At 38.8% G+C, this 22,088-nt stretch overlaps 1 protein-coding gene across 1 annotated transcript; it reads right to left on the bottom strand.

Moving 5' to 3' along the window:
- Window positions 1–1,190: 1,190 nt before the first annotated feature.
- On the bottom strand, window positions 1,191–5,108 carry LOC110735006 (epoxide hydrolase A-like). Its single transcript, XM_021915125.1, has 3 exons — window positions 4,512–5,108; window positions 2,212–2,447; window positions 1,191–1,573 (listed from the first exon to the last, which is right to left on the bottom strand). The coding sequence occupies exons 1-3, from the start codon at window positions 5,106–5,108 to the stop codon at window positions 1,327–1,329; spliced, it is 1,080 nt and encodes a 359-aa protein (XP_021770817.1). The 3' UTR covers window positions 1,191–1,326.
- Window positions 5,109–22,088: the final 16,980 nt, after the last annotated feature.

Below are 22,088 nucleotides of genomic sequence, written 5' to 3'. Positions count from 1 at the left end.
GAGGTAGTATTATTTTCACTAATTATATGTTAGTAAAACTAATAAAGAATTTGATATTAAGATATATATGAGTATTCGTGTATCAACAGCTAATATTCCCATTTTTTTTTATTGCAACATTGTAACCAGCACCCCTGTTTATCCATTGATATCCACTATGTTTTGTACCACCAAAAGAGAAGGCTGGTGTGGACCATAAAACCTGCTGAGTCCCTAATCATTCTCTTAATTCTCCATGGTAACAAAGATAATAAAACAAAGGGAAAGTGGTAATGAAACCAAAATAAATGGAGTAAAATAGAACTTTTAGTGAAACTTTGAAAGTAAGAAAAAGAAGTCAAACCCATTTAGAAAAGTAAAATGGAGATGAGTAAAAAATATTACTGGTAAATGCAACTAATGCATGAGCAACAAGTGTAAGCTATTAAAGGAATTTCAAATTTGCGTTTCGTTAATTCCTAATAGCAAGAAAGTTGTTAAAAAAAATTGGTGAACAATGAATCATGAGAACCCACTTTTCGTTTGTGAGAAACCCTAAATATTTTAGAAAAGTTTATCTTTTAGTCATTAATATTTACTTCCTCTGTTCTTTTTTACTTAACTTGTTTCTTTTATCACGCTTGTCAATGCAAAATTTTAACGATCAATAACTTTAATTCTCCATAAGTGAAAATTATAAAAATTATATATTATGATAATAATTATTGAGACGAATTCAAAAAGATCCCACGTGAATATGTTTTTCCTTACATATTATTCACAAAAGACGGTCAAAAGAGGGTTGGTGAATAGTGTAAAAGTCAAAACGGGTCAAGTAAAAAAAAACGGAGGAAGTAACATTTTTCAAAAGTTGCACGAGGATGAATGTAAACTCTTCCATGATGCAATGCTTCAAATGAGAGGGAAAGAAGTAGGTGTGTATGCTGCTGGATGCTATTGTTGTTACTCCAACGTATTTTTTTGGCATGAAATTATATTACTTCCTCTTTGTTTTTATACTTGTAAATTACTAACACACCTTAACACCCTATTTGATAAAGTAATTAGACTAGGTATTTGAATTAAACTATAAAAATTAAATAGTAATTACAATTTACTGAGTATAATTTTCTTATTATCGGTGGCAAATTTTGTCAAGTAATTTGTTCGTGCACTTAGTCTAATATTATCGTCAAAATAAAAACAGGGAATATACAAGACTAGTAGTAACTTCCTTTCTAATAGAATTTTCTTCAATTATTAGAAGGCAACATAGGAAACTAGAGACCCAAAAGAAATGAACAAGCAACACAAACAAAAGAAGCCATTACAAATGAAAAGCCAGCCTTAAAATTTGTTGATGAAGTCATAAATATGCTTGGTAATCACATCAGGCTGTTCTTCTTGAAGAAAATGACCAACTCCTTGAAGAACAACCACATCCTCTAAAAGTGGCACATCCCTTTTCATTCCACCTTTGTGAATATAATCCTTCACACCTGGAGCATTATATGTCAGATCCAAATCTCCCACTATGAACTTCACTGGTACTTTCACTTGTGCTCTTGTCCATGGTGCTGTTATTTCCCAATTTCTGCAACAGATTAAAGTTTATTGTTAATCATTGATTACACCTTTTAATTTGTTATTGTGATGAAATATTATACATTTACATTTCTACTCATTATTAGTGTGGTATTTCATTATTATCTATTAAGGTCTTGTTCACTTTATCTTATTTTTGCTGAACTGCAATCATTTTTATTGAATTGAAACTTTTTTTTGCTCAACTTAAAAAAAAATTTACTCTATATTAAACTGAAATTAATTTTACTAGACTGAAATTATATTTGCTGAACTACTGATTATCTATTATATTCTTTGTTTGAATTTAAAGATTTTTACTAAAACGAAATTATTTTTACTAAACTGAATTTTTTTAACAAAACTAAACTTGTTTTTGATAAAACTAAATTTATTTTTACTAAACTGAAATTATTTTTGTTTAATATTATTTTTTTAAGGTGAAGTGAACAAGGCCTAAGTTAAAAAGTGTAAAACCATTACCATAGACATTGACACAAAATCAGATTTTCTTAATAAGAATTGAACTGTTAAATTGAAAAGTAAATATATGTAATTGAAATTACACACTGACAAACTTAAAATGAAAAGCAATGGAACTAATACGATATGTGGAAAAATTTGAGACAAGAAGATGAGAAGTCATACAGATTTAGAGCGCGGTAATAGTTAAGTCCTCCAGTGAAGCCAGTACGCGAGAATGTATCACAGTAATAAGCAGCATCAGCCTCAGACAACCAGTTGGGGAAAGGGGGAACCTCACTGAAGGCCGACTGTCCTTTAGGCAACATGAATTGAGCAGGGTTGCGATAAGCAAACACCTTCTTCAGTAGCTTGTCTGCACCACCAGCTTCCGTTATTTCACCCTCTATTTCTCCAGGTACCTACACAAATAATAGGTACATTGTGATTGTACATTGGTATAACAAGATCCATTTTAGAGTTTAGACCAACCGTTTAATTTCCAAGAAAAGTACTTTACATATATTCCTAAGTAAGAATCACATTCAGATAATATTAACGTAGTATATTTATGATAATGTATAAAACCAATCATGAAATTCTAATCATCACCTTAACCTTTTGGTTGAAGGTTCTATATGTATTCTTTTATGCCCCCTCAAAAACCACTAACGAGAGTTTTTTTTTTTTTTTTTTTAATTCTGGGAAAATGTTATGCATAGCCCTTGGGATACATATAAGCATTAAAAACTCTTCAAAATTGTTTAAATTTAGAAAATCATGACAAAAACACATTAATTACACTGATTTACGCGTGTTTTTGTCATGAATTTCTAATTTTATACAATTTTCAAGAGTGTTTTTAATGTTTATATGTAATCCTAATAGCTATGTATAACATTTTCCTAATTTTATACCCTTTATTTTATTATTACATTTAGATTAAAGTTATCCAGCTCAAGTATCATGATTAAAGTTATTACACTTATGTACGGGATAGTGCAGACACCGTTAGGTTTGTCCACTAAAATACATTACGTTGTTAGTTGTCCATTATTGCGCATATCGGCTTACTCTCCATACCGGCCTTAATCACGAACACGTGGAAAGCTGCTTCCGACCACGTAGGCACCAGTTGCCTACGAAGTCAACTTGCCACCTATGTCGATAGGTGGCACCCGCTTGGTTATCTTCTTATAAATACCCAAGCATAATTCATTATTAAGGTACGATTTTTAACTCTCTCTTTCTCTAACCACTTTCCCATCTCTTCTCTTATTCTTCTCCTCAAATTGTTGACTTTAGCATCGGAGCGATTATCCCTGGGGTTTGGGTTAACTAATTTGTGCTGACTGCGCAGGTACTTAATTGGCCGATAAACCTTTACGGATCCCAATACTCACATTACCACAGCTTACCCGGAACAACTTAGAATAAAATCAATTATATTTGGAATCAAATCAGATGTTTCTAATAAGTGTAATAGCATAAAATCAAGTATGTCAAAACTAATAAAATTAAATATTGATCATGTGATAAGCATGAATCCAACCAAATTCTCAACGTAGATTAAAAAAAAAAAACATTTTAATTAGTCAATCAGACCCTCCCCACGTTTTATTATTATTATTACGGAGCAGTCCGTATTATTTAAAGACTCGTTTTATTAATTATATACATGGGAATCTTTTCTTTGTTGATCGTTTCCAATGTTTGTGTTCATACCACCGAGCTATACAACCAATCGGCTTTGCCCTTGTTTATGGTTGCCCTCGAAACAGAGCAAAATCGACTTGTACATTTTTTTTTCCTAGGCTCATGTAAATTAGATCAACTCTGTCAAACAATCAGTAGTTTCATCGTTTGTATTTGACTATTTATTTTTAGTCATACTAATTTTATTTTTATTTTTTTTTATTTTTTTTCGGGTGTTTAGAGAGCCACAAAGACTAGTAAAATCGACCTCGGATCTCCGGAAAGCTTTAACCTCTTCAGCTATCCTTCACTCTCTGTCTAATCATTCTATAGATTGGGTATTAGCAGTAAACATTTACGGAGCATTAATTAAATTACATTTTTAATCAATGGAGTACTAAACCAAACTCTAGACTAGCTAGAATTGCATCATACTAGTAATTTCATGATCATTTAATACAAAACTAAACCAAAACCTTGAAGGATGAAAGTAACCCAAAGTTTGAACCCTTACAATAAATCAATTTTTGTTTTTGAAAGCTTATAATTAAAAATCACTTCAAAATACATAAATTTTAAAATCTAAACCAACAAACAATAGACTAAAAATAATAAAAATTTGTATAAAAGCATTGTTCAGAAAATTAACCCTTGTAATGAAATCACATCAAAATATACAAATTGTTCAAACCAGGTTAAAATTCTCAAAAAACCAGGTTAGAACCAGGTTAAAGTTACCCAATCACATAGCAATATATTGTAAAACAGAGTAAAAAACAGAGGATCCAAACCTGAAAACGGCAAATATAGTAATCATCCCCATAACCAGCACGAAGCATATCAATTGGCTTCATCTTAGGATTCCTGGGAGCAAAAGGCACACTCATATTGACAGCCGCCTTAACACGATCAGGCCGAAAAAGGCACAACCACCACGCAACCACAGCACCCCAATCATGAGAAACAACAAAAACTTTTTCAGCCTTTAGTTCATCGATCAACCCAATTAAGTCCCCAACTAGATGCCCGTACGTGTAACTACGGGCATCGGTTGGGGCATCCGTGTCGCCGTAGCCCCTCATATCGGGGGCTACGGCGCGGTATCCCATTGCGGAGATGCCCTCTATTTGGTGCCTCCAAGTGTACCACAGCTCCGGAAAGCCGTGGATGAATAACACTATAGGAGCCCCCTCGTCACCTTTCTCTGCTATGTGCATGTTTATGCCGTTGACATGAATTGTACGGTGTTTGATTCCAGAGATTTCCGCCATTTTTTTTGTTCTCAAGTTTTTTGTTTGGTTTGTTTGTTGTGGTCTTATTGGGAAAAAGTGGGCTGTTTTATAAACGATAGAGGAGCAGAAGTTGATAATTCTACGCACTATCATCATTATGCACATACTTTAAAAAACACTTTATTTTTTTGATGTGAAAAATCTTATATATAAAGTGGTATTTTTAGAGAATATTTGGAGCAAATCTACTTATTTCGACCAATACGAAGAAAGATTTGTATTTTATTTTTGAATTAAAAAATTATGTCGCCACCTAGATAAAAGTAACGAATTTTTTTTTGAAAAGAAAATTAATTCATTAATAGAAGAGTCATACGACATCTACAATATAAATCAAAACTAGCAAATACAATACAAACTGAATCAAATAATATTCTAATTTGACAAAACTACGATCGTTGTTATCTAGATCTGACATTTCTAAATGCCCTCTTTCACACCGCTGTTTGATACAGCTTTTCACGAGGGGGTCTTTCGATCTATTGTAGTTTTGGAATCGAACACCATTCGATACAATTGATTGTAGAGGTAGAATTAATCTCCATGGCGACACAACACAACTCTTCATCAACAAATCAATTTTTCTTACGAAATTAAAGAACATAGCCCCAAAACTCTCAAAAAGAGATAAATTAACATGATATACCCGGGTAGAAATAACCCGATATACGGGTAGAAAAACTCTCAAATAGAGAGACTATAATTATTGTGAGCATAAAGTAAAAAACTAGTAAGAAACTAAGAGATTAGGGGCTTACTGTTTCGGGGTTTTCCGATGTCCTGCGGGAGAGTTACAATTCCGAGACTGGAACCGGACGCCTGTACCTGCAAAACAAACGGATACTCCGGATGATTGGAGATCCGCCTCCAACGATCAAGTTAGTACTTGTTTAAGGAGTAATTAATGCGGAAAAAATGTGATTGAGTCTCTCTAGGTGAGAGTGTTTAATGTGCGTAATCCCCCTTAATGAGGATTAATGAGCATATTTATATTCCTTGGGATGCGTGCCAATACCTAGGTTTAGGTTTAACCTAGGGCTGACTGGGCTTCCCACAAAGATTGGGCCTTTTTGGCCAGTTTTCCCATGTGTCATGGGAAGGACACGTGTCGCGTCGCAGTTGGTCCATGGTGGACGAATATATGATTGACACGTGACAGGTTCCTATTGGCCCATGTGGCGGACACATGGCGGAACCTGACTGGTCCACTTGTCAGATGGCGATTGGTAAATAAAAATCCCCTAATCATTTGCCTCTCACAGGTGGCACGTGACTGGTCACGTGTTACCTGTGACAGGTGTCGCACCGTAACAGGCGACGGCCTGCTACAGGTGTCACTTGGTGAAAGGCCGAGAGGTTTTCCCGCTCAAATTTTGAATTTGGGAGTGATCCTTCGCCTTCTCATTTTTGCCTATATAAGGATGTGTTGACTTCAGTCTTTTTCACACTTGAGAACTTTTGAAGAGAACATTCGGACCCCTGAACTTGCTCTGACATTCCGGACACTTTCTGCCTACCGCCTGCTCTGACAAGTCGGCTACTCAGAATTTTCAGAACTTCGTCAACTTCACTTGTTCAGGTAACCGTCGGTTCTCTCACTCTTTTAATTTTTCTTTATTTTTTCCTTTTTGAAATGGCACCACGGAAGCACACGACATGACCTAGGTTAGTGATCAGCCGGTCACCGGGGACGGCTGAATCTAGGACTAGGAGTGCCGCCTGCCCTTTTCCGAACCAATCTTTGCCCTTTATACAAAGTCTGACTGTCTCTGTGTCTTTGTAGAACATAATGGCCAGAACAAAAAGAACTGCTAGGATCACAAACTCAGACGGCTCCTCCTACCAGGTGCCAATTAGTGAGACATCTGACCAGGCGCCAGATGCTGAATTGAACCAAGGCGGCTTGACCGCCGACAGCTCTGAGGGAGGGATCAAGGTGGTCCCTTCCCATTTTACAGTTGACATGTCTACATTTTCTCCCGCTCCTATTGAAGGAGAGGAGGCGGGCCCCTCTGGGAGAGGAGAGGAGTCGTCCTCTTCGGACTCTTCAGAGGACGAGTCCGAGTCTAGTTCTTCTGGTCATGCTTCTCTAGACACAGAGGAGAAAAACAACCGCCTACAAGAGGCGAGGCTTTCTCACGCAGTTGAGAAAGGAGATAATTGGGCGGAGCCATCCGCCTCCTATAGAGAACAAAACACCCCCAACTACTGCACAGTTTCGAAAGGCCGGATCAAGGCCATGCAAGAGAAAGTGGGGAGCTTTATTGCGAACTACACAATGGGGCCTGACTTTTTAGTTTTTGTGCCAGACCCGGAGGACACAGTCGTCTGGCTGGCTGGTACCAGCTACGATAGCGCCTGTTTTGGCTGCTATGAGGCGGCCATCAGAGCTGGGCTGCGCTTCCCCCTACATCCGGCTGTTCAGAAGATCTTGGATGGGTATGAGTTGGGGTTATGGCAGTTAGCCCCAAATTCCTGGTTTAACGTTCTCGGCTATGTGGCCGGGTGCGAACTGCACGGGGTGGAGCCAAACTTCGAGGCTTTCGCCCACATGAACTATCTCAGCCGGACCCCTAAGGCAGGCGGTACCGGCTGGTACCAATTGACGAGCCACCGTGGCTACCTCATGACAAGGGGGAAAGAGAAAAAATGGAAGGATTGGAGAAGCACCTTCCTTATCATTGAGAGTTCAGACACGGAGCTGAACAAGCGCTTTAACAGGTGGAACAGGGATCCGCCTCTTCTTGCAGGCGGTCGCAGCATGCCGCCTGTTCCCCCAAGAGCTAAGAAAGAGATCCTGGACAAATGACTCTTTAAAGTAGAGACGAGGGTCGACTCTACTACAGGGGTGCGAGAGCAAGTACCCCTACACTGCGTCCTGAGCTTCAAATGGCTCTTTGACGAGTACTTTTTGGCCGCCTGTGGCCTCAGCAGTCGGTGATCAAGAGGTAGCCGGCCTGTCAAATACTCTCTTTTGCCCTGCATTACTATTATGACTTTTTATTAACTTTGGTATTTGTTCTTGCGGCGGACGCCATGAGCAAAATTACCGCTTCCAAGACTGCGGCGGCTATGTTGCGAGCCTCTATTATGCAACAATCCTCTGCCGACTCCCCTAACAAGGAGGCGCCCTTGGTAAGTTCCAAGCCTTTCGCCCTTTCCCCTTTTTGTGTTTGAGGTTGGGTTCAAATACTGACCGTGTGTTATCTCTCTTTTTTTTTTTTTTTAGACGGGCACACCAAGGACTTCTTCTTCCCAACAACCGAACTCCAAGACACGGAGGACGACTGTTGCGAGCTCTCCTGGCACTGCCAGGAAAAATGCGGCGGCTGAGAAACAGCCGTCCACTCCTTCTCAAACTCTAAAAAGGCCGCCTAGAAGTATGGAACTGTCCTTATGCATTCGGACTTACTTCCTTTTTACTGTGTCTAACATGCTTGTATATGCTTGATGCAGCCGGCCCTCAGGAACCGGACCTGGTCGAGGTGGCCTAGTCTATGATCAAAGCCGTCCTTCTGGCTGAGAGAGAGGCGGTTAGGGGTGTCGGCACCCTTGACCTAGACAGAATTGCAGGGCTCCTTGCTGAGGTATACTTAGCATATTTTTGTTGTTTAATTCCAGGACGCCTATTTTTTGTTTGAAAACTGACGCCTGTTTCCCTTTACTCAGTCTCTGCTCCGAGTGAACGGCCTTCGCAAGCCGCTTGATAGGAAGAACAAAGAGGTAAAGGCTGCTAAAGCTATGGCCGCCTTTGACTGTAATAAGGCAATGTTTCAAATTGCCCAAAATGAGATTTTGACAACTGATATTCTTTATTATCAGGCGCAGGCTACTTCTGCTATCCGGGCTCAGTTGGAGGCGGCCCAAAAGAGAAATAATGAGCTGGAGGCGACCATCAACAATCTCAAGGCCGAGCTGAGACCTCTTCGCCAAAAAAAATGACCTCATACGACACCTTGGAGAAATCCTTGGAGCACGTTAAGGAGCGCTTGGCGACTCAAGAGAAGAGTCTTACTGAGGAGCTCTCGGCAAAGGCCGAGCAGGAAAAGAAGGAGCTGGTTCGAGAGATGATGGAAGACTCGGCTCAAATCCAGCGCCTGACTTGGGGCCGCCTCTTCCCCAATGCCAACTTTGCCTCATGGGAAAAAACGTACCGCCAGTGTTCCGAGAGATATAATCAAGAGATCCTGGCGGCTGCTGAGGACGAGGCATTGGAGGAGGAGGATCCGATAGTGGCCACAGTGCCGATTGGGGTGGATGCGTCGAAAAAAGATGCAGTTGAGGGCGAGTCAAGCAAGAAGAATGCTGACCAGACGGCAGCTGTTGTTGTTGAAGATCTGCCCCCATCTTAAGCTTTTGTCTTCTTTTTCTTCGGCCTGCGTGCCGTTTGTTTTTCTTTACCCGGCCAGGGGGCCGGGATTCTGAATATTTTGCCGGTCTTAATGGTCGGCTTCTCTTTTTGTATCTTTACCCGGCCAAGGGGCCGGGGTTTTGAATATTTATGCCGGTCTTTATTGCCGCCTGTTAATAGAAATTAGGCGACCATCTTTTTAGGTCGCCTTTTCTGACAAAATACAAAATTTCGAATTGTGCTTTTTATTTTACTAAGTATCGAAACTCTGATATCCAGTTACATACTATACCGACTGTTTAGCATGGCCGATAGTTGTAGACAGGTAAGATGTAGACACACTGCCTATGCCCCTGGACGACTGGTTGTCTGTTTCCAAGCTAGGCGATCAGTCGGTCATTTATCCAACCGGTATCTGACTCATATTGAAGACTGGATCCCCTTTAGGCAGGCGGTCCTATCATTTGTAAAATTAACCAAGTAGGAAGGTAATTTCCTACCTGCCATGGTTTTTAGGCAAGAGACTCTAGGCGGTCTAGGTCAGCTAGTCCCTGCTGTGGTAACTTAGTAAGAACAGGCGATATATGAACACCTTTTTAGTTTCATACCAAGTTTTAAGGAGTGACTAAGTAAACATGATTGTTACTTAGTCACCGAGTGACTGAGTAGTAGAGGTTTCAAGCGGTGGGTACCGATTGTTCCCCTTTATTCGCCAATGTTTGTTGGCTATTAACTCATAAGGTACCGACTGTTCTTATCCCAAGTAGTTCAGTCGGTTAATTGACACGGATGGTTACTGCAAACATTTGTTGGACCTGATTAGTCGATTAAGTGAGAGGTATCCTTGTCTGAGAAACGGCTACGTGGTTGTCTTGGTTAGACAGTCGTATAGGTGCCGTGTAGTTATTTAATAGAACAATGTTCCACCCAAAAGGGAGCTGCTCTCTGCGACGAATTTCATCCGGAAGGATGCCGCCGGACGCCTGCTATGATGTTGGGACAGGTCGGATTAGTTTAATATTTTAATCAGTTGGCATGGCGCCTGGTCTGATCATTTCGGCCATGAGCCTTTGATAAATCTTGGTGAACTGTGTTATGGGAGAGTAGTCGGTTGTATGGAACAAGCAGCATGCCCCTCTTAGGTAAGAATGAAAAATAAAACATGGAGAGTAGCCGACTGTTTGTCAGTAGGCATGCCCCTCTTAGTACAAAATTGAATGAAATAGCAAACTTTTATTAAGTAGCTCTCAGCTATTTACGTCATTCAAAAATAATATTTCTTAAGATTATCTACATTCTAGGTTCGAGGCAACGGTTGGCCGTCTGGTGTTTCTAGACGATAGGTACCGTCCCTGACCTCTTCATAGATTCGGTAGGGTCCTTCCCAGTTGGGAGTTAATTTGCCAGACTCATTAGCCCTACCGACTGCTTCAATTTTTCTTAGTACAAAGTCCCCCACTTTTAGTGGACGCCTGTGTACTTTTTTGTTGTATGATCTGGTCATTCTCAGGCGGTAAATTTCATGGCGTAGGACTGCATTGCCTCTCCTTTCTGGGAGTGAGTCCAAGGCCAGGCGCATGGATTCCCAGTTCGCCTCTTCGTCGTATAACATTACTCGAAGAGTCGGCTCGTAGTGTTCAATTGGAAGAACAGCTTCCGCACCATAGGTTAGGAGGAATGGAGTCTCTCCAGTCGCCCCTTTTTCAGTCGTCCTAATGGCCCAGAGAACATGTGGTAGTTCATCTGCCCATAGGCCGCCTACTCGCTCAATCTTTTTCTTGAGACCGTCTGAGATGATTTTATTAAAGGCTTCTACTTGGCCGTTTGCTTGTGGACGGCCAACTGATGCAAAGTAATACGAAATACCTTGGTCACCCAACCAGTTTTTGAGAACAGGCGTCTCAAATTGGGGACCATTATCAAAAACCATAGACATGGGAACCCCGAACCGAGTGATGATATTTTCCAAATGAATGAAATTACATCCGTCGTCTTGATTCCCTTAACAGCCTCTGCCTCCACCCATTTAGTGAAGTAGTCGACTGCAACAAGTATGTACTTCCTACCGCCTGTAGCAGGCGTATAAAGACCCTGAATATCCATGCCCCACTTAGCAAACGGTAGTAGGCTATGAATGGTAGTGAGGTCGGTAGCCGGACGGTGAATAAGCTTGCCAAACTTTTGACACTTGTCACATTTTTTCACCATCTCCATTGCATCTGCTTCTAAAGTAGGCCAAAAGTAGCCCTGCCGCCTTGTCCGTTGGGCAAGCGACCTGCCGCCTACATGGGAAGAGCAGTAACCAGAGTGGATATCTTCTAGTATCTCTCGTCCTTTTTTTGGAGTAACACACTTCAAGAAGGGTTGAAGATACCCTCTTTTGTGAAGTTCTCCCTTTATCATTTCAAAATTGGCTGCTCGCTTTTTCAGTGCAGCCGCCTGGTAATGATCATTCGGCAAGGTGTCGTCTGTCAGATATGCCCTGATTGGATCCATCTAGGTTGAACTTCTGTCTAAGATTCCAATAGGGTCTTCCTCGATGCTTCTTTTCTCCATTACCTCCCAGAAAACAGTTCGTGGAGTATCACAAAAGGCCGAGGATGCTAACTTTGAAAGAGCATCCGCCTGATTGTTTTCAGACCTTGGGACTTGAATCAAATGAAAATCTTCAAGGGATCCGACTGCTTGTCGTACCGCCTGTAAGTACTTGATCATTACCGGATGAGTCGCTTCGTATTCACCATTGTACTGACTCACTATCAATTGTGAATCAGAACAGGCGTCTATCTTTCTTGCCCCAGCCGCCTTGCACATGCGGATTCCGGCTTGTAAAGCTTTGTATTCTGCCTCATTGTTTGAGGCCTGAAAGTTGAAACGTAGAGCATACTCGTACCTGTCGCCTTCTGGCGACTGGCATATGACGCCTGCTCCACAACCATTTGAAGTAGAGCTTCCGTCCACATATACCTTCCAGACTTGGTCTGGGACTTGAGAATCAAGGGGACGAGTCATCTCAACAATAAAATCAGCAAAGGCTTGCCCCTTCACTGCTTTTCTAGGCTCGAATGTGACTTTGAGGCTCTGAATTTCTATGGCCCATTTGATCATCCGGCCTGACGACTCCATGGTGGTCAGTGGCCGCTTGATAGGTTGATCTGTATACACAACGACTACATGTGCCAAAAAGTAAGGCTCCAATTTTGTGATGGCCATGAAGAGTGCGAGGCCGAACTTCTCCACTAAGGGATACCTCAACTCGGCATTTTTCAGTACATGGCTGACAAAGTAAATCGGGAGCTGGCAGTCGTCTCTTTCAGCGAGAAGAACAACACTTACAGCATGATCAGAGACGGTCAGGTACATGTAAAGTACTTCTTTGGGCAAAGGACTGACCAGCCTCGGCAAGGAATGCAAATGAACCTTCAATTTATGGAAGGTCGCCTCAGCATCCGGCCCCCATTCAAACCTTGCCTTTTTCTTAATGGCCTGGAAAAAGTATAGGCACTTGTCGCCTGATCGACTTAGAAATCTTCCCAAAGCCGCCAAACAACCTGTTAGCTTCTGAACTTCTCGGACGGTGCGAGGCGACTGCATGTCGATGACCGCCTGCACTTTCTTAGGGTTCGCCTCTATTCCTCTCTGATTGATGAGGAATCCGAGAAATTTCCCAGACTCAACCCCAAATACACATTTCTTGGGATTGAGCATGACATGGTGCCGCCTGAGTGTGGCAAAAGTTTCTCGGAGGTCCGACAGATGATCTATCTGAAGCTTAGACTTAACAATCATATCATCAATGTATGCCTCGACGTTCCTCCCAATTTGATCAAAGAACACAATATTTATCATTTGCTGGAAGGTGGCCGGGGCATTCTTCAGACCAAACGGCATGACCGTGTAACAGTATAACCCTTGATTAGTGACGAAGGCCGTCTTCTCCTGATCTTTCTTCTATAAAGGAATTTGATGGAAACCAGAGTAGGCGTCCATAAAGCTCATCAAACCATGGCCGGCTGTTGAGTCGACCAGATTATCAATTTCAGGCAGAGGGTAACTGTCTTTGGGACACGCCTTGTTTAGGTCCATGTAGTCCACACACATTCGCCAGGTACCATTCGACTTTTTAACAAGCACTACATTTACAACCCAGTCTGGGAAGTAGCATTGCCGAATGAACCCTGCATCAAGTAATTTCTTAATTTCGGCGGCTGCCGCCTGACTTCTTTCTTCGCCATGGTTCCGCTTCTTCTGCCTTACCGGCTTCTTTTTCAGATCCACGGCCAGTTTATGTACCGCCAGGTCAGGACTAATGTCTAGCATTTCATGGACTTCGAATGCAAAGATGTCTTTGTATTCTTTCAAAAGTTGATGAAAGTCATCACCCAGAACTCCTAGAGCAGTCGTCCTAACCTTGACTGTTCGGTCAGGGCGCGAGTCGTCTAGGATTAGGTCTGTATGCTCACCAGTCGGCTGAGGGCGGAATTCATCTGACCGCTCCTCTAACAATGATTGCTATTTCTTCTCTTTTCTTGCGGCCCCCATCTGGGCAGCCTTTCTTTTCCTGCCGCCTGCTTCTTGAACAGGCGCACTCTCCTTGACATTGTCAAGGTCTGTTTTTCCACCACTTGACCCAGCGGCCATGACAGTGGGCTTGATATCCGAGAGATAACACTCTCGGGCCATCTTCTGATCTCCCCTTAGGGAGCCGACTGTTCCGTCATCCCTCTCAAATTTGAGCAACATAAGAGACGGGATAATAACAGCCTTTGAATTATTCAGGGTTGGTCGTCCCAGAATCATGTTGTAGGCCGAGAGTTCTTCAACTACCAAGAACCGGACCACCATGTGACGACCTTCCCCTTTTTCGCCCAGGCGGACGGGTAAATCCACTCGTCCTACCGGGTGGACGACTCCACCTCCAAACCCTACTAGAGGGTGGGATACCGGGTGTATGCAATCAGTCTGGTATTTGAGCTTTGACATACATTTGCTACTGATAAGATCTGAGGAACTCCTGGTATCTATGAGGATTCGGCCAACTCTCTGGTTGGCCACTTTACATTCAATGACAATGGAGTCATCATGCGACCCGCTTACCCCTCCTAAATCTTCTTCAGTGATGACAATTTCAGGAAATGAATATTTGGAGGATCGTTCTTGGTGAACAGAATTGACATCTAACCGCCTGATATTGTCCTTGTTGCCCCTGATAGTGGGGCCGCCTCCTGAGAAGCCGCCTGCAATGGTGTAGACGATTGCATCATCTGTATCAGAGCTGTCGGTCTGTTGATTCTTTTTGGCCGACTGCTTTTTCGAGGAAGTGTTCCCCTTAGATTTCTTGACATAAGAATCAAGATCGCCTTGCTCAGCCAGGCGGTCCAGATACCGCATGAGACTGATGCATTTATTGGTTTCATGACCAACGTCTTCATGATAATCACAGAACTTTTCTTGGTTCCGGTTGCTCGCAGAACCTTTCATGGGGGCCGGCTTCTCAATTGAGATCCGTCCCTTGATTTCTTTCAGGATAGCTTGGTTATCCTTGTTAAACGCATACTTCGGGGAGTATGGTTTGAATTCTTTCTTCTTCTTCTGGGCCGGCTGTTTAGAGGAATCAGCCGCCTAGACCTCTTTTCTCTTTTTCTCATCTTTGTTGGACGACTGCTTCTATCGTCCTTCTTTCTTGTCGAACCTCTTTCCGTCCGACTGCTTTCCAGTACTACAAAGATCGGTCGCTTGTATATAGGCTTCTGCTTCGATCAAGGCTTCTTGAAGAGTCGCCACCCTCTTTCGAACCAAATCAAATTTGAAGGTCAACCCGTCCTTGAGACCTCTAAAAAAATCAGTATAAGCCACCTCATCCGGTAGGCCTTGAATCTGTATCCTCATCAGGTTGAACCGCCTGATATAAGAACGAAGCCCCTCCTTCTCGCCCTGTTGAATTGTCCCTAAATCAAGGGTCGTCTTTTTCGCAGGTATGTTCATGGAAAAATTGGAGGTGAATAAGTAAGCAAGCGTCCTGAAGTTGTTCACACAACCATTCGGCAGGTTGCCGAACCATTGTTGTGCGATTCCTTTAAGAGTCGCTGGAAAACACTTGCACCAACTGGGATCATCCAACCCTTGGAGGTACATCAGGTTGGTGAATGCCATCAAATGGTCTTCTGGGTTAGTAGTGCCGTCATAGGCGCCTACTTACACATTTTTCACTTTGTCCGGTTGAGCGGCTTCAGTAATTTCCTTGGAGAAGGCCGACGACTGTTCCCCAAGTCTAAGCAACCGTAGCTGCCAGTCCATAGATTGGACATTTTTTGCCGCCTGTCCTCCAAACAAAGGTGGCTGCAGAAAATATTGTTGTTGCGGTACAAATGGTAAGTTTGGTACCGCCTGGTCACTATGATAACCAGACCGACGGGAGGTACCGCCTGTCTGACTCTCATTATTTGACTGGGTATACCTCATAGAGGTATTGCGCAGACTATCTTGAAAATCTAAAGTAGAGGCCGACTCTGACAGTCGGTCGTTCTTCTTCTGCTCTAGCAATAACCGAGCGTCTGTGTATGTTTTCTTCGACCCATCCGCCTGTATATGACGAACGGGCTTCCTCTTTCCTGGAGTTGGAAAGCGGTACTTTGTGAAATCAAGCACAGGCGGCTCCCACTTCCTAGAGTTAGGATGAGGGGTCGCCTCTCGTCCTTGAACAGGCTTCCTCTTGCCTGAAGAGGAAGGTTTCTTAGCCGACTGCTCCTTGGTCAGAGAAGGCGTCTTTTTGTTGAGGAGTTCCTGAATCTCTCCCTTGAAGCCCCTCATAAAGGTCATGAGTTCGTTCCTTGTAATGGAAGCAGACCCATCTGCCGGCTGCTGCTGAGCAGGCGGTGCACCGACTGGATCACTGAGTCCGGTTTGAGGATCTTCCCGTTCTCTCCTTTCGGTATGACGGGTACGCCGGGCCCTTAGGGTCCCGTCTGAAGCTGTATGTGCTTCAACTTCAAACTCTTCTTTAGTATCATGATCCGACTGAACTTGAGGATCGTCCAGGGGACGCCTTTCTTCAGGAGTCGGTACAGACGTGGATGCCATCTCAAAAGTACTCTCCCCACAGGCGGCGCCAAAATGTTTCGGGGTTTTCTGATGTCCTGCGGGAGAGTTACAATTCCGAGACTGGAACCGGACGCATGTACCTGCAAAACAAACGGATACTCCGGATGATTGGAGATCCGCCTCCAACGATCAAGTTAGTACTTGTTTAAGGAGTAATTAATGCGGAAAAAATGTGATTGAGTCTCTCTAGGTGAGAGTGTTTAATGTGTGTAATCCCCCTTAATGAGGATTAATGAGCATATTTATATGCCTTGGGATGCGTGCCAATACCTAGGTTTAGGTTTAACCTAGGGCTGACTGGGCTTCCCACAAAGATTGGGCCTTGTTGGCCAGTTTTCCCATGTGTCATGGGAAGGACACGTGTCGCGTCGCAGTTGGTCCATGGTGGACGAATATATGATTGACACGTGACAGGTTCCTATTGGCCCATGTGGCGGACACATGGCGGAACCTGACTGGTCTACTTGTCAGATGGCGATTGGTGGATAAAAATCCCCTAATCACTTACCATCAACCAAAAGGTTGGTGGTAGCCGCTAGAAACAAGAATTTTTTTTTTAGGGTTTTTGAGGAGGAAGAGAAAAAGAGGAGAGGCGGAGAGTTAGATAAAAGTAACGAATTAGATTTGATATATCTAAAATTTTAATGTCACGCAGATTATAATCCATAAATTAAATTATTTTAATGAAAAAAATATAGTAAAAATATAGGAAAAGATAAATTTACTAATACAATACTACGAGTATAAGAAATCCAAAAAAAATATACTAAGAAATATTTAAATGATAAACGCTTATAATAAAGTTTGATACCTATCATTATAAGATAAATTTTGATAGTATTTATGATAAGAAATACGAATTGTTCGTTAATTATAATTAAATTAAAATTTGTGATACCTACCATTATAAATTGACACATCATACGACACAAACAAAATTTCGTATCAATAAAAAACCCCATCAAGCGAATTTTGTTTTAGTAAATTTGTGTTAATTTTTGGTCATCAATGGCCGGGTAATTTTTAGCTTAATTTTTAAAATCCTAGGTTTAAATTAGTATTTCTAATTATTACTTACATTGTATTAATTTGGGATACTCAACGATTATATGTTTATGCATTATTTACTATATTTTTTTACATGCAAATCCAACACATCATATGACACAAATAAAATTTTGTATCAATACAAAACCCCATCAAGCGAATTTTGTGTTAATAATTTTGTGTTAGTTTTAGGTCATCAATGTCCGGGTAATTTTTAAAATCTTATGTTTAAATTTATATTTGTAATTATTAGTTACATTGTATTTATTTATGATACCTAATGATTATTTGTTTATGTAATGGCATACGATTAGATGTTGTATACTTGGCTTTGGTTATTTTTAGAGATGATGAAAAAATTCCAATGCACGCATAGATTTGATTTTATATCGCAACAATTTTTCATTTATTGGTAAATATATTTATTTATTTTATATAAATATAAAGATTTAATTTATATCAATTTCAGTTTGGCTAACATTTCACGGGTCAATTTATCTATTGATGTAGTAAGTTGGTTGTGGACGAGGTTGTTGATTCTATCGAAATAAAAGATATGGTACAACAATGAAAAATGATTTAGGATTTAAATTATTAAAAATTTATCATTTCACATTAAAGATTTTTTATAACGAAAAAAATATCATATTTACAATTTATTTATATTTAATAAATTCATTATAAATTATAGTAAAAAAAATATTAAACTTTTGTAATTTTGTCTGAAATTATTAAATACAATAAATCAAATAATTAAAAATTTTAGATGAAAAAAACGTGCATTGTACGGGCTTCCATCTAGTTAAAGATACTTTAGTGGAAAAGGCTACACATACAACCATTGTATTTGGAGACCACATACAATGTTGCATGGCAGCTTTTCATTGTTAATTAAAATGGGCCCCAAATTCCACAACTTTGTAATTTCATTCAAATTTGAAATGGAATTTCAAATTAACCTAATGTTTAAAATTCAAATAGTTTGTCATTTTCAATGTTAGTAATTTAATATCTTTAATTAATTTTTTTTTTACAAAAATAATTTGTTCATTTCTTCGATTCAATGAACATTGTTCCAAAGACAGGGCGAAACGACAACCATGGCAGATGAAAAAATAAACCTTGAAGCTGGTGCATTATCATTTCAGAATCTTGAATTTACATCCATCGCTCAGATTAGTCGGTTTAATTGAACAAAATAATCGTAGTATACGTGAGAATATTAAGAATTTTCGACTTAAATCAGTTTCAGAATTTTCGAGTTTGTGGTGTTCAAATCACTAACTATTCCAATTAACAATGTAAAGGTTGTGTTATTATTTCAAAAACATATTTGTTACATATTTTGCGGTTTAATTGACTTATTCCTCCTCCATTAATCGTCTCCAGTTATTAATGGGTCTATTTGTAGAATATACCTATTTTCAATTGAAGTAGTGAAATGGGTATTCTTGTTCTTCCTCTTGATTTCAAACGAATTTGGATTTTGTGGTGGAATTACATGATTGTCAAGGGCACAGATGTAATCGAAGGCATATTGAATAATAAATAAATAGGAGATTGACTTGAAAGCCGACAACAGTAATAATGGTCGAAAATGGTTTAAGGTCGTTGACAATGGCAGAAAACCCACAAAAAATTTCGAACAATATTGTTTAAAAATATTTTAGTAACAAAGTAGCTATGTTTGGTAAGCACATATCGGAAAATGACACAACAATTCATAATATAATATTTGAAAGTTTTTTAGTAACACAAGCAGCTATGTGATTAAGGCTTTGATTAATTGATAGATATGCAAACATTGACATGTTGTTACGTGATTTCGAGTTTGATTCCTTAAAGCGCATGTTTTTCCCTTTTAAACTTTTTGCTATTACCCTTGCTGAGATAGATAATGTGAGAAAGACACAATCAATGGAAAGTAATAAGAAATTAAGGTGAATAAGTAAAGGTAATCAACTAAATAACAATAGACTTTCACATTAATAATAAGCGTTGAATAAGATCACAAGTAATAGATTATAAATTCAACTTTTTTTTTTGAAGAATATATAATTGAAATTTCATTTAGATTCGGAAAAATGTAACAAATAATTATACCTTTTGTTTTAATATTGCACGGTACTAGTTTGATAAAGTAGTTTTGCTTATTGCAAAATGAAATATCATGATTATATTAAGTTATTATTATTACTATCATTTTTATCAATCTTATTATAATAATTATATTAATAATAATAACTCAATTATCTATTAACAGGGGATGCTGATTCATGAAATTAGTTGTAAACACAATGGATAATTTAACGATGATAAGTTGTTAGCAACCGAAATAATCGTTTAGTGTAAGATGTCATACATGAGCAAAATTATGAATGAATTACTATAAATTTTGTTGAAGGATCAACTTCAAACAAGTAAAAAGCGTTTACTTGTCAAAGGAATTTTGTATGTTATGAAATATAAAATTGTAATTTATAAATGTATTATTTCTCCTCAAATATTTACTAGCATCGCTTTGAAAAAAATCATCATTGGCGTGAATTTCATTCTATGTAATAAATCAACTTAAAAAAGTCTTCATTTGTATAAGCTCCTTTTTAAATACGACATATCTTATATAGAATGATGAAATATGGTATATGTTACAACTTAAAAAAGCTAATCGTTATTAGTATTTAAGGAGTCCAATTTGGTTATTGTTATTGCATATTGAATTAGCATTAACTCAAAACATATTTTAAGGGTTTAAGTTGTACCCAAAAAAAAAAAAAAAAAAAAAAAAAAAAAAAAAAAAACATTTTAACATCGAAATTTCTCAAATAAAACTTGGAAGATCGCAATAGTATTTTGAAATGCTAAAAGAATAAAATCACGTACAAATATAACCTTTTATTTACTAAAAGGTTACTTTCTATTCATTAGGCTAATATATTTAGTACATTTGTAACCTTATATATGTTAGAGTATAATAAAAAAAAATATATAACCCCTTTTTTTAGTAACATAGGGTCTGATTAATGAAATAAATTGTAAACACCAGGAATAAGTTAGCAATAATAAGTTGTTACTACTCGGAATAATCATGTAGAGAATGATGTGATGATACATGTAACATTTTAACATTATTAACAAGTTTATTAGTTTTATTATTTTAACAATTTTACACTCATACTTGTTTCGAAAAATATTAAATAAATTTTCGCATAATGACTCATATATTTAGTACATTAAATAGTAATCGTATATATGTTAGAGTAAAATAAAGAAAAACATAAATCAATTTTCTAGTAACAGGATACTGATTAATGAAAAAGTTGTAAACACAATGGATGATTTAGCAATAATAAATTTTTAGCAATCGAAATAATCATTTAGTGAAAGATGTCATACATATGCAAAAATATTAATTAAGTGATATAAATTTTGTTGAATAAGTACCTTAAAAAAAGTAGATAAAATTTACTTGTCAAAAGAACTTTGCATGTTAAGGAGTATAAAACTTTAAATGTATTATTTTCTAGCATCACAACCATGTTTAGTATTCTTACTAGCATCACAATCATGTTAAGACTTTGTTAACAATGACAACGAGATATTCACTATAACACATTTTCACTGTTATTAATATAAACTAACAAAATAATTGGGGTTATTTCTTTATTTGTTTTACCCAATTGTTACTAAGAAAAAATTGATTGTTACTAAAAAAAATGTCAAACTTTGGATGAGCCAAGGACGTCGCAAGAACTACAAATCGTGCCATATTTTTATCAGATATCTTTGTTAACTATGATTTAACTAAATTTTTCGGGAGTTCAGAATTTCTTCATAATCTGAATAAATGAAAAAATTGGCATAAGATTATTTAAGTACAAAGAATTATTTTAACTAAATTGATGATTCATGTTAGACGATCCCAAATTATTTTGAGACTAAGGCTTTGTTGTTGTAATGTTTATTTTGAATCAGTTTCAAGGTGGAATTGTATTCTTTAACTGGTGTGATATATAGGTTGAAAACTTATTATATTAGTTATATTCTTAGTAATACTAACTACTAAGTCTACTTAATCACTGAATCCTCATGAAGCACTAATGAGGAATATATGTAGAAAGATAGGAGTCATTATTGAGCTTAATGAGCTATGAAGCATTCATTACCTACGTTTATGTTCAATTTGAAGCATTAAATTTCTTTGTAAAGTGTTGTCTCTAGAAATGTAAATCGTAAAGTATGATAATTTGGCATGTTAATTATGTCCAACTCTTAGTATTGTTCACGCGGAGTGCAGAAAAGTTATTAGAGGATTATGTTATTTATCTCTGTAGCCTTATACAAAGTTATTGCTTGAGTCTCAAAAAAATTGGCATGAGAATAGATTATGATAATATGAGATAATCAACGCACGAATCGAACATGGTGGATTGTTAAATTAATTTGAATTTGGTAGACATGAATGAACAAGCTTGCCAATTCAAAGATTATTACTTCACTGGAATTTTCGTCAGCAATAATGGACTTTGTCATCCTTTCCGGCAGAATGTTCATCTTCTTCGGGTAAGCATTTTTTT

The sequence above is a fragment of the Chenopodium quinoa genome, unplaced genomic scaffold (assembly GCF_001683475.1).
Source record: "Chenopodium quinoa cultivar QQ74 unplaced genomic scaffold, ASM168347v1, whole genome shotgun sequence".
Classification (NCBI taxonomy): Eukaryota; Viridiplantae; Streptophyta; class Magnoliopsida; order Caryophyllales; family Amaranthaceae; genus Chenopodium; species Chenopodium quinoa.
Note: the sequence above shows the minus strand (reverse complement) of the source record. Positions and strands in the feature narration are given on the sequence as shown.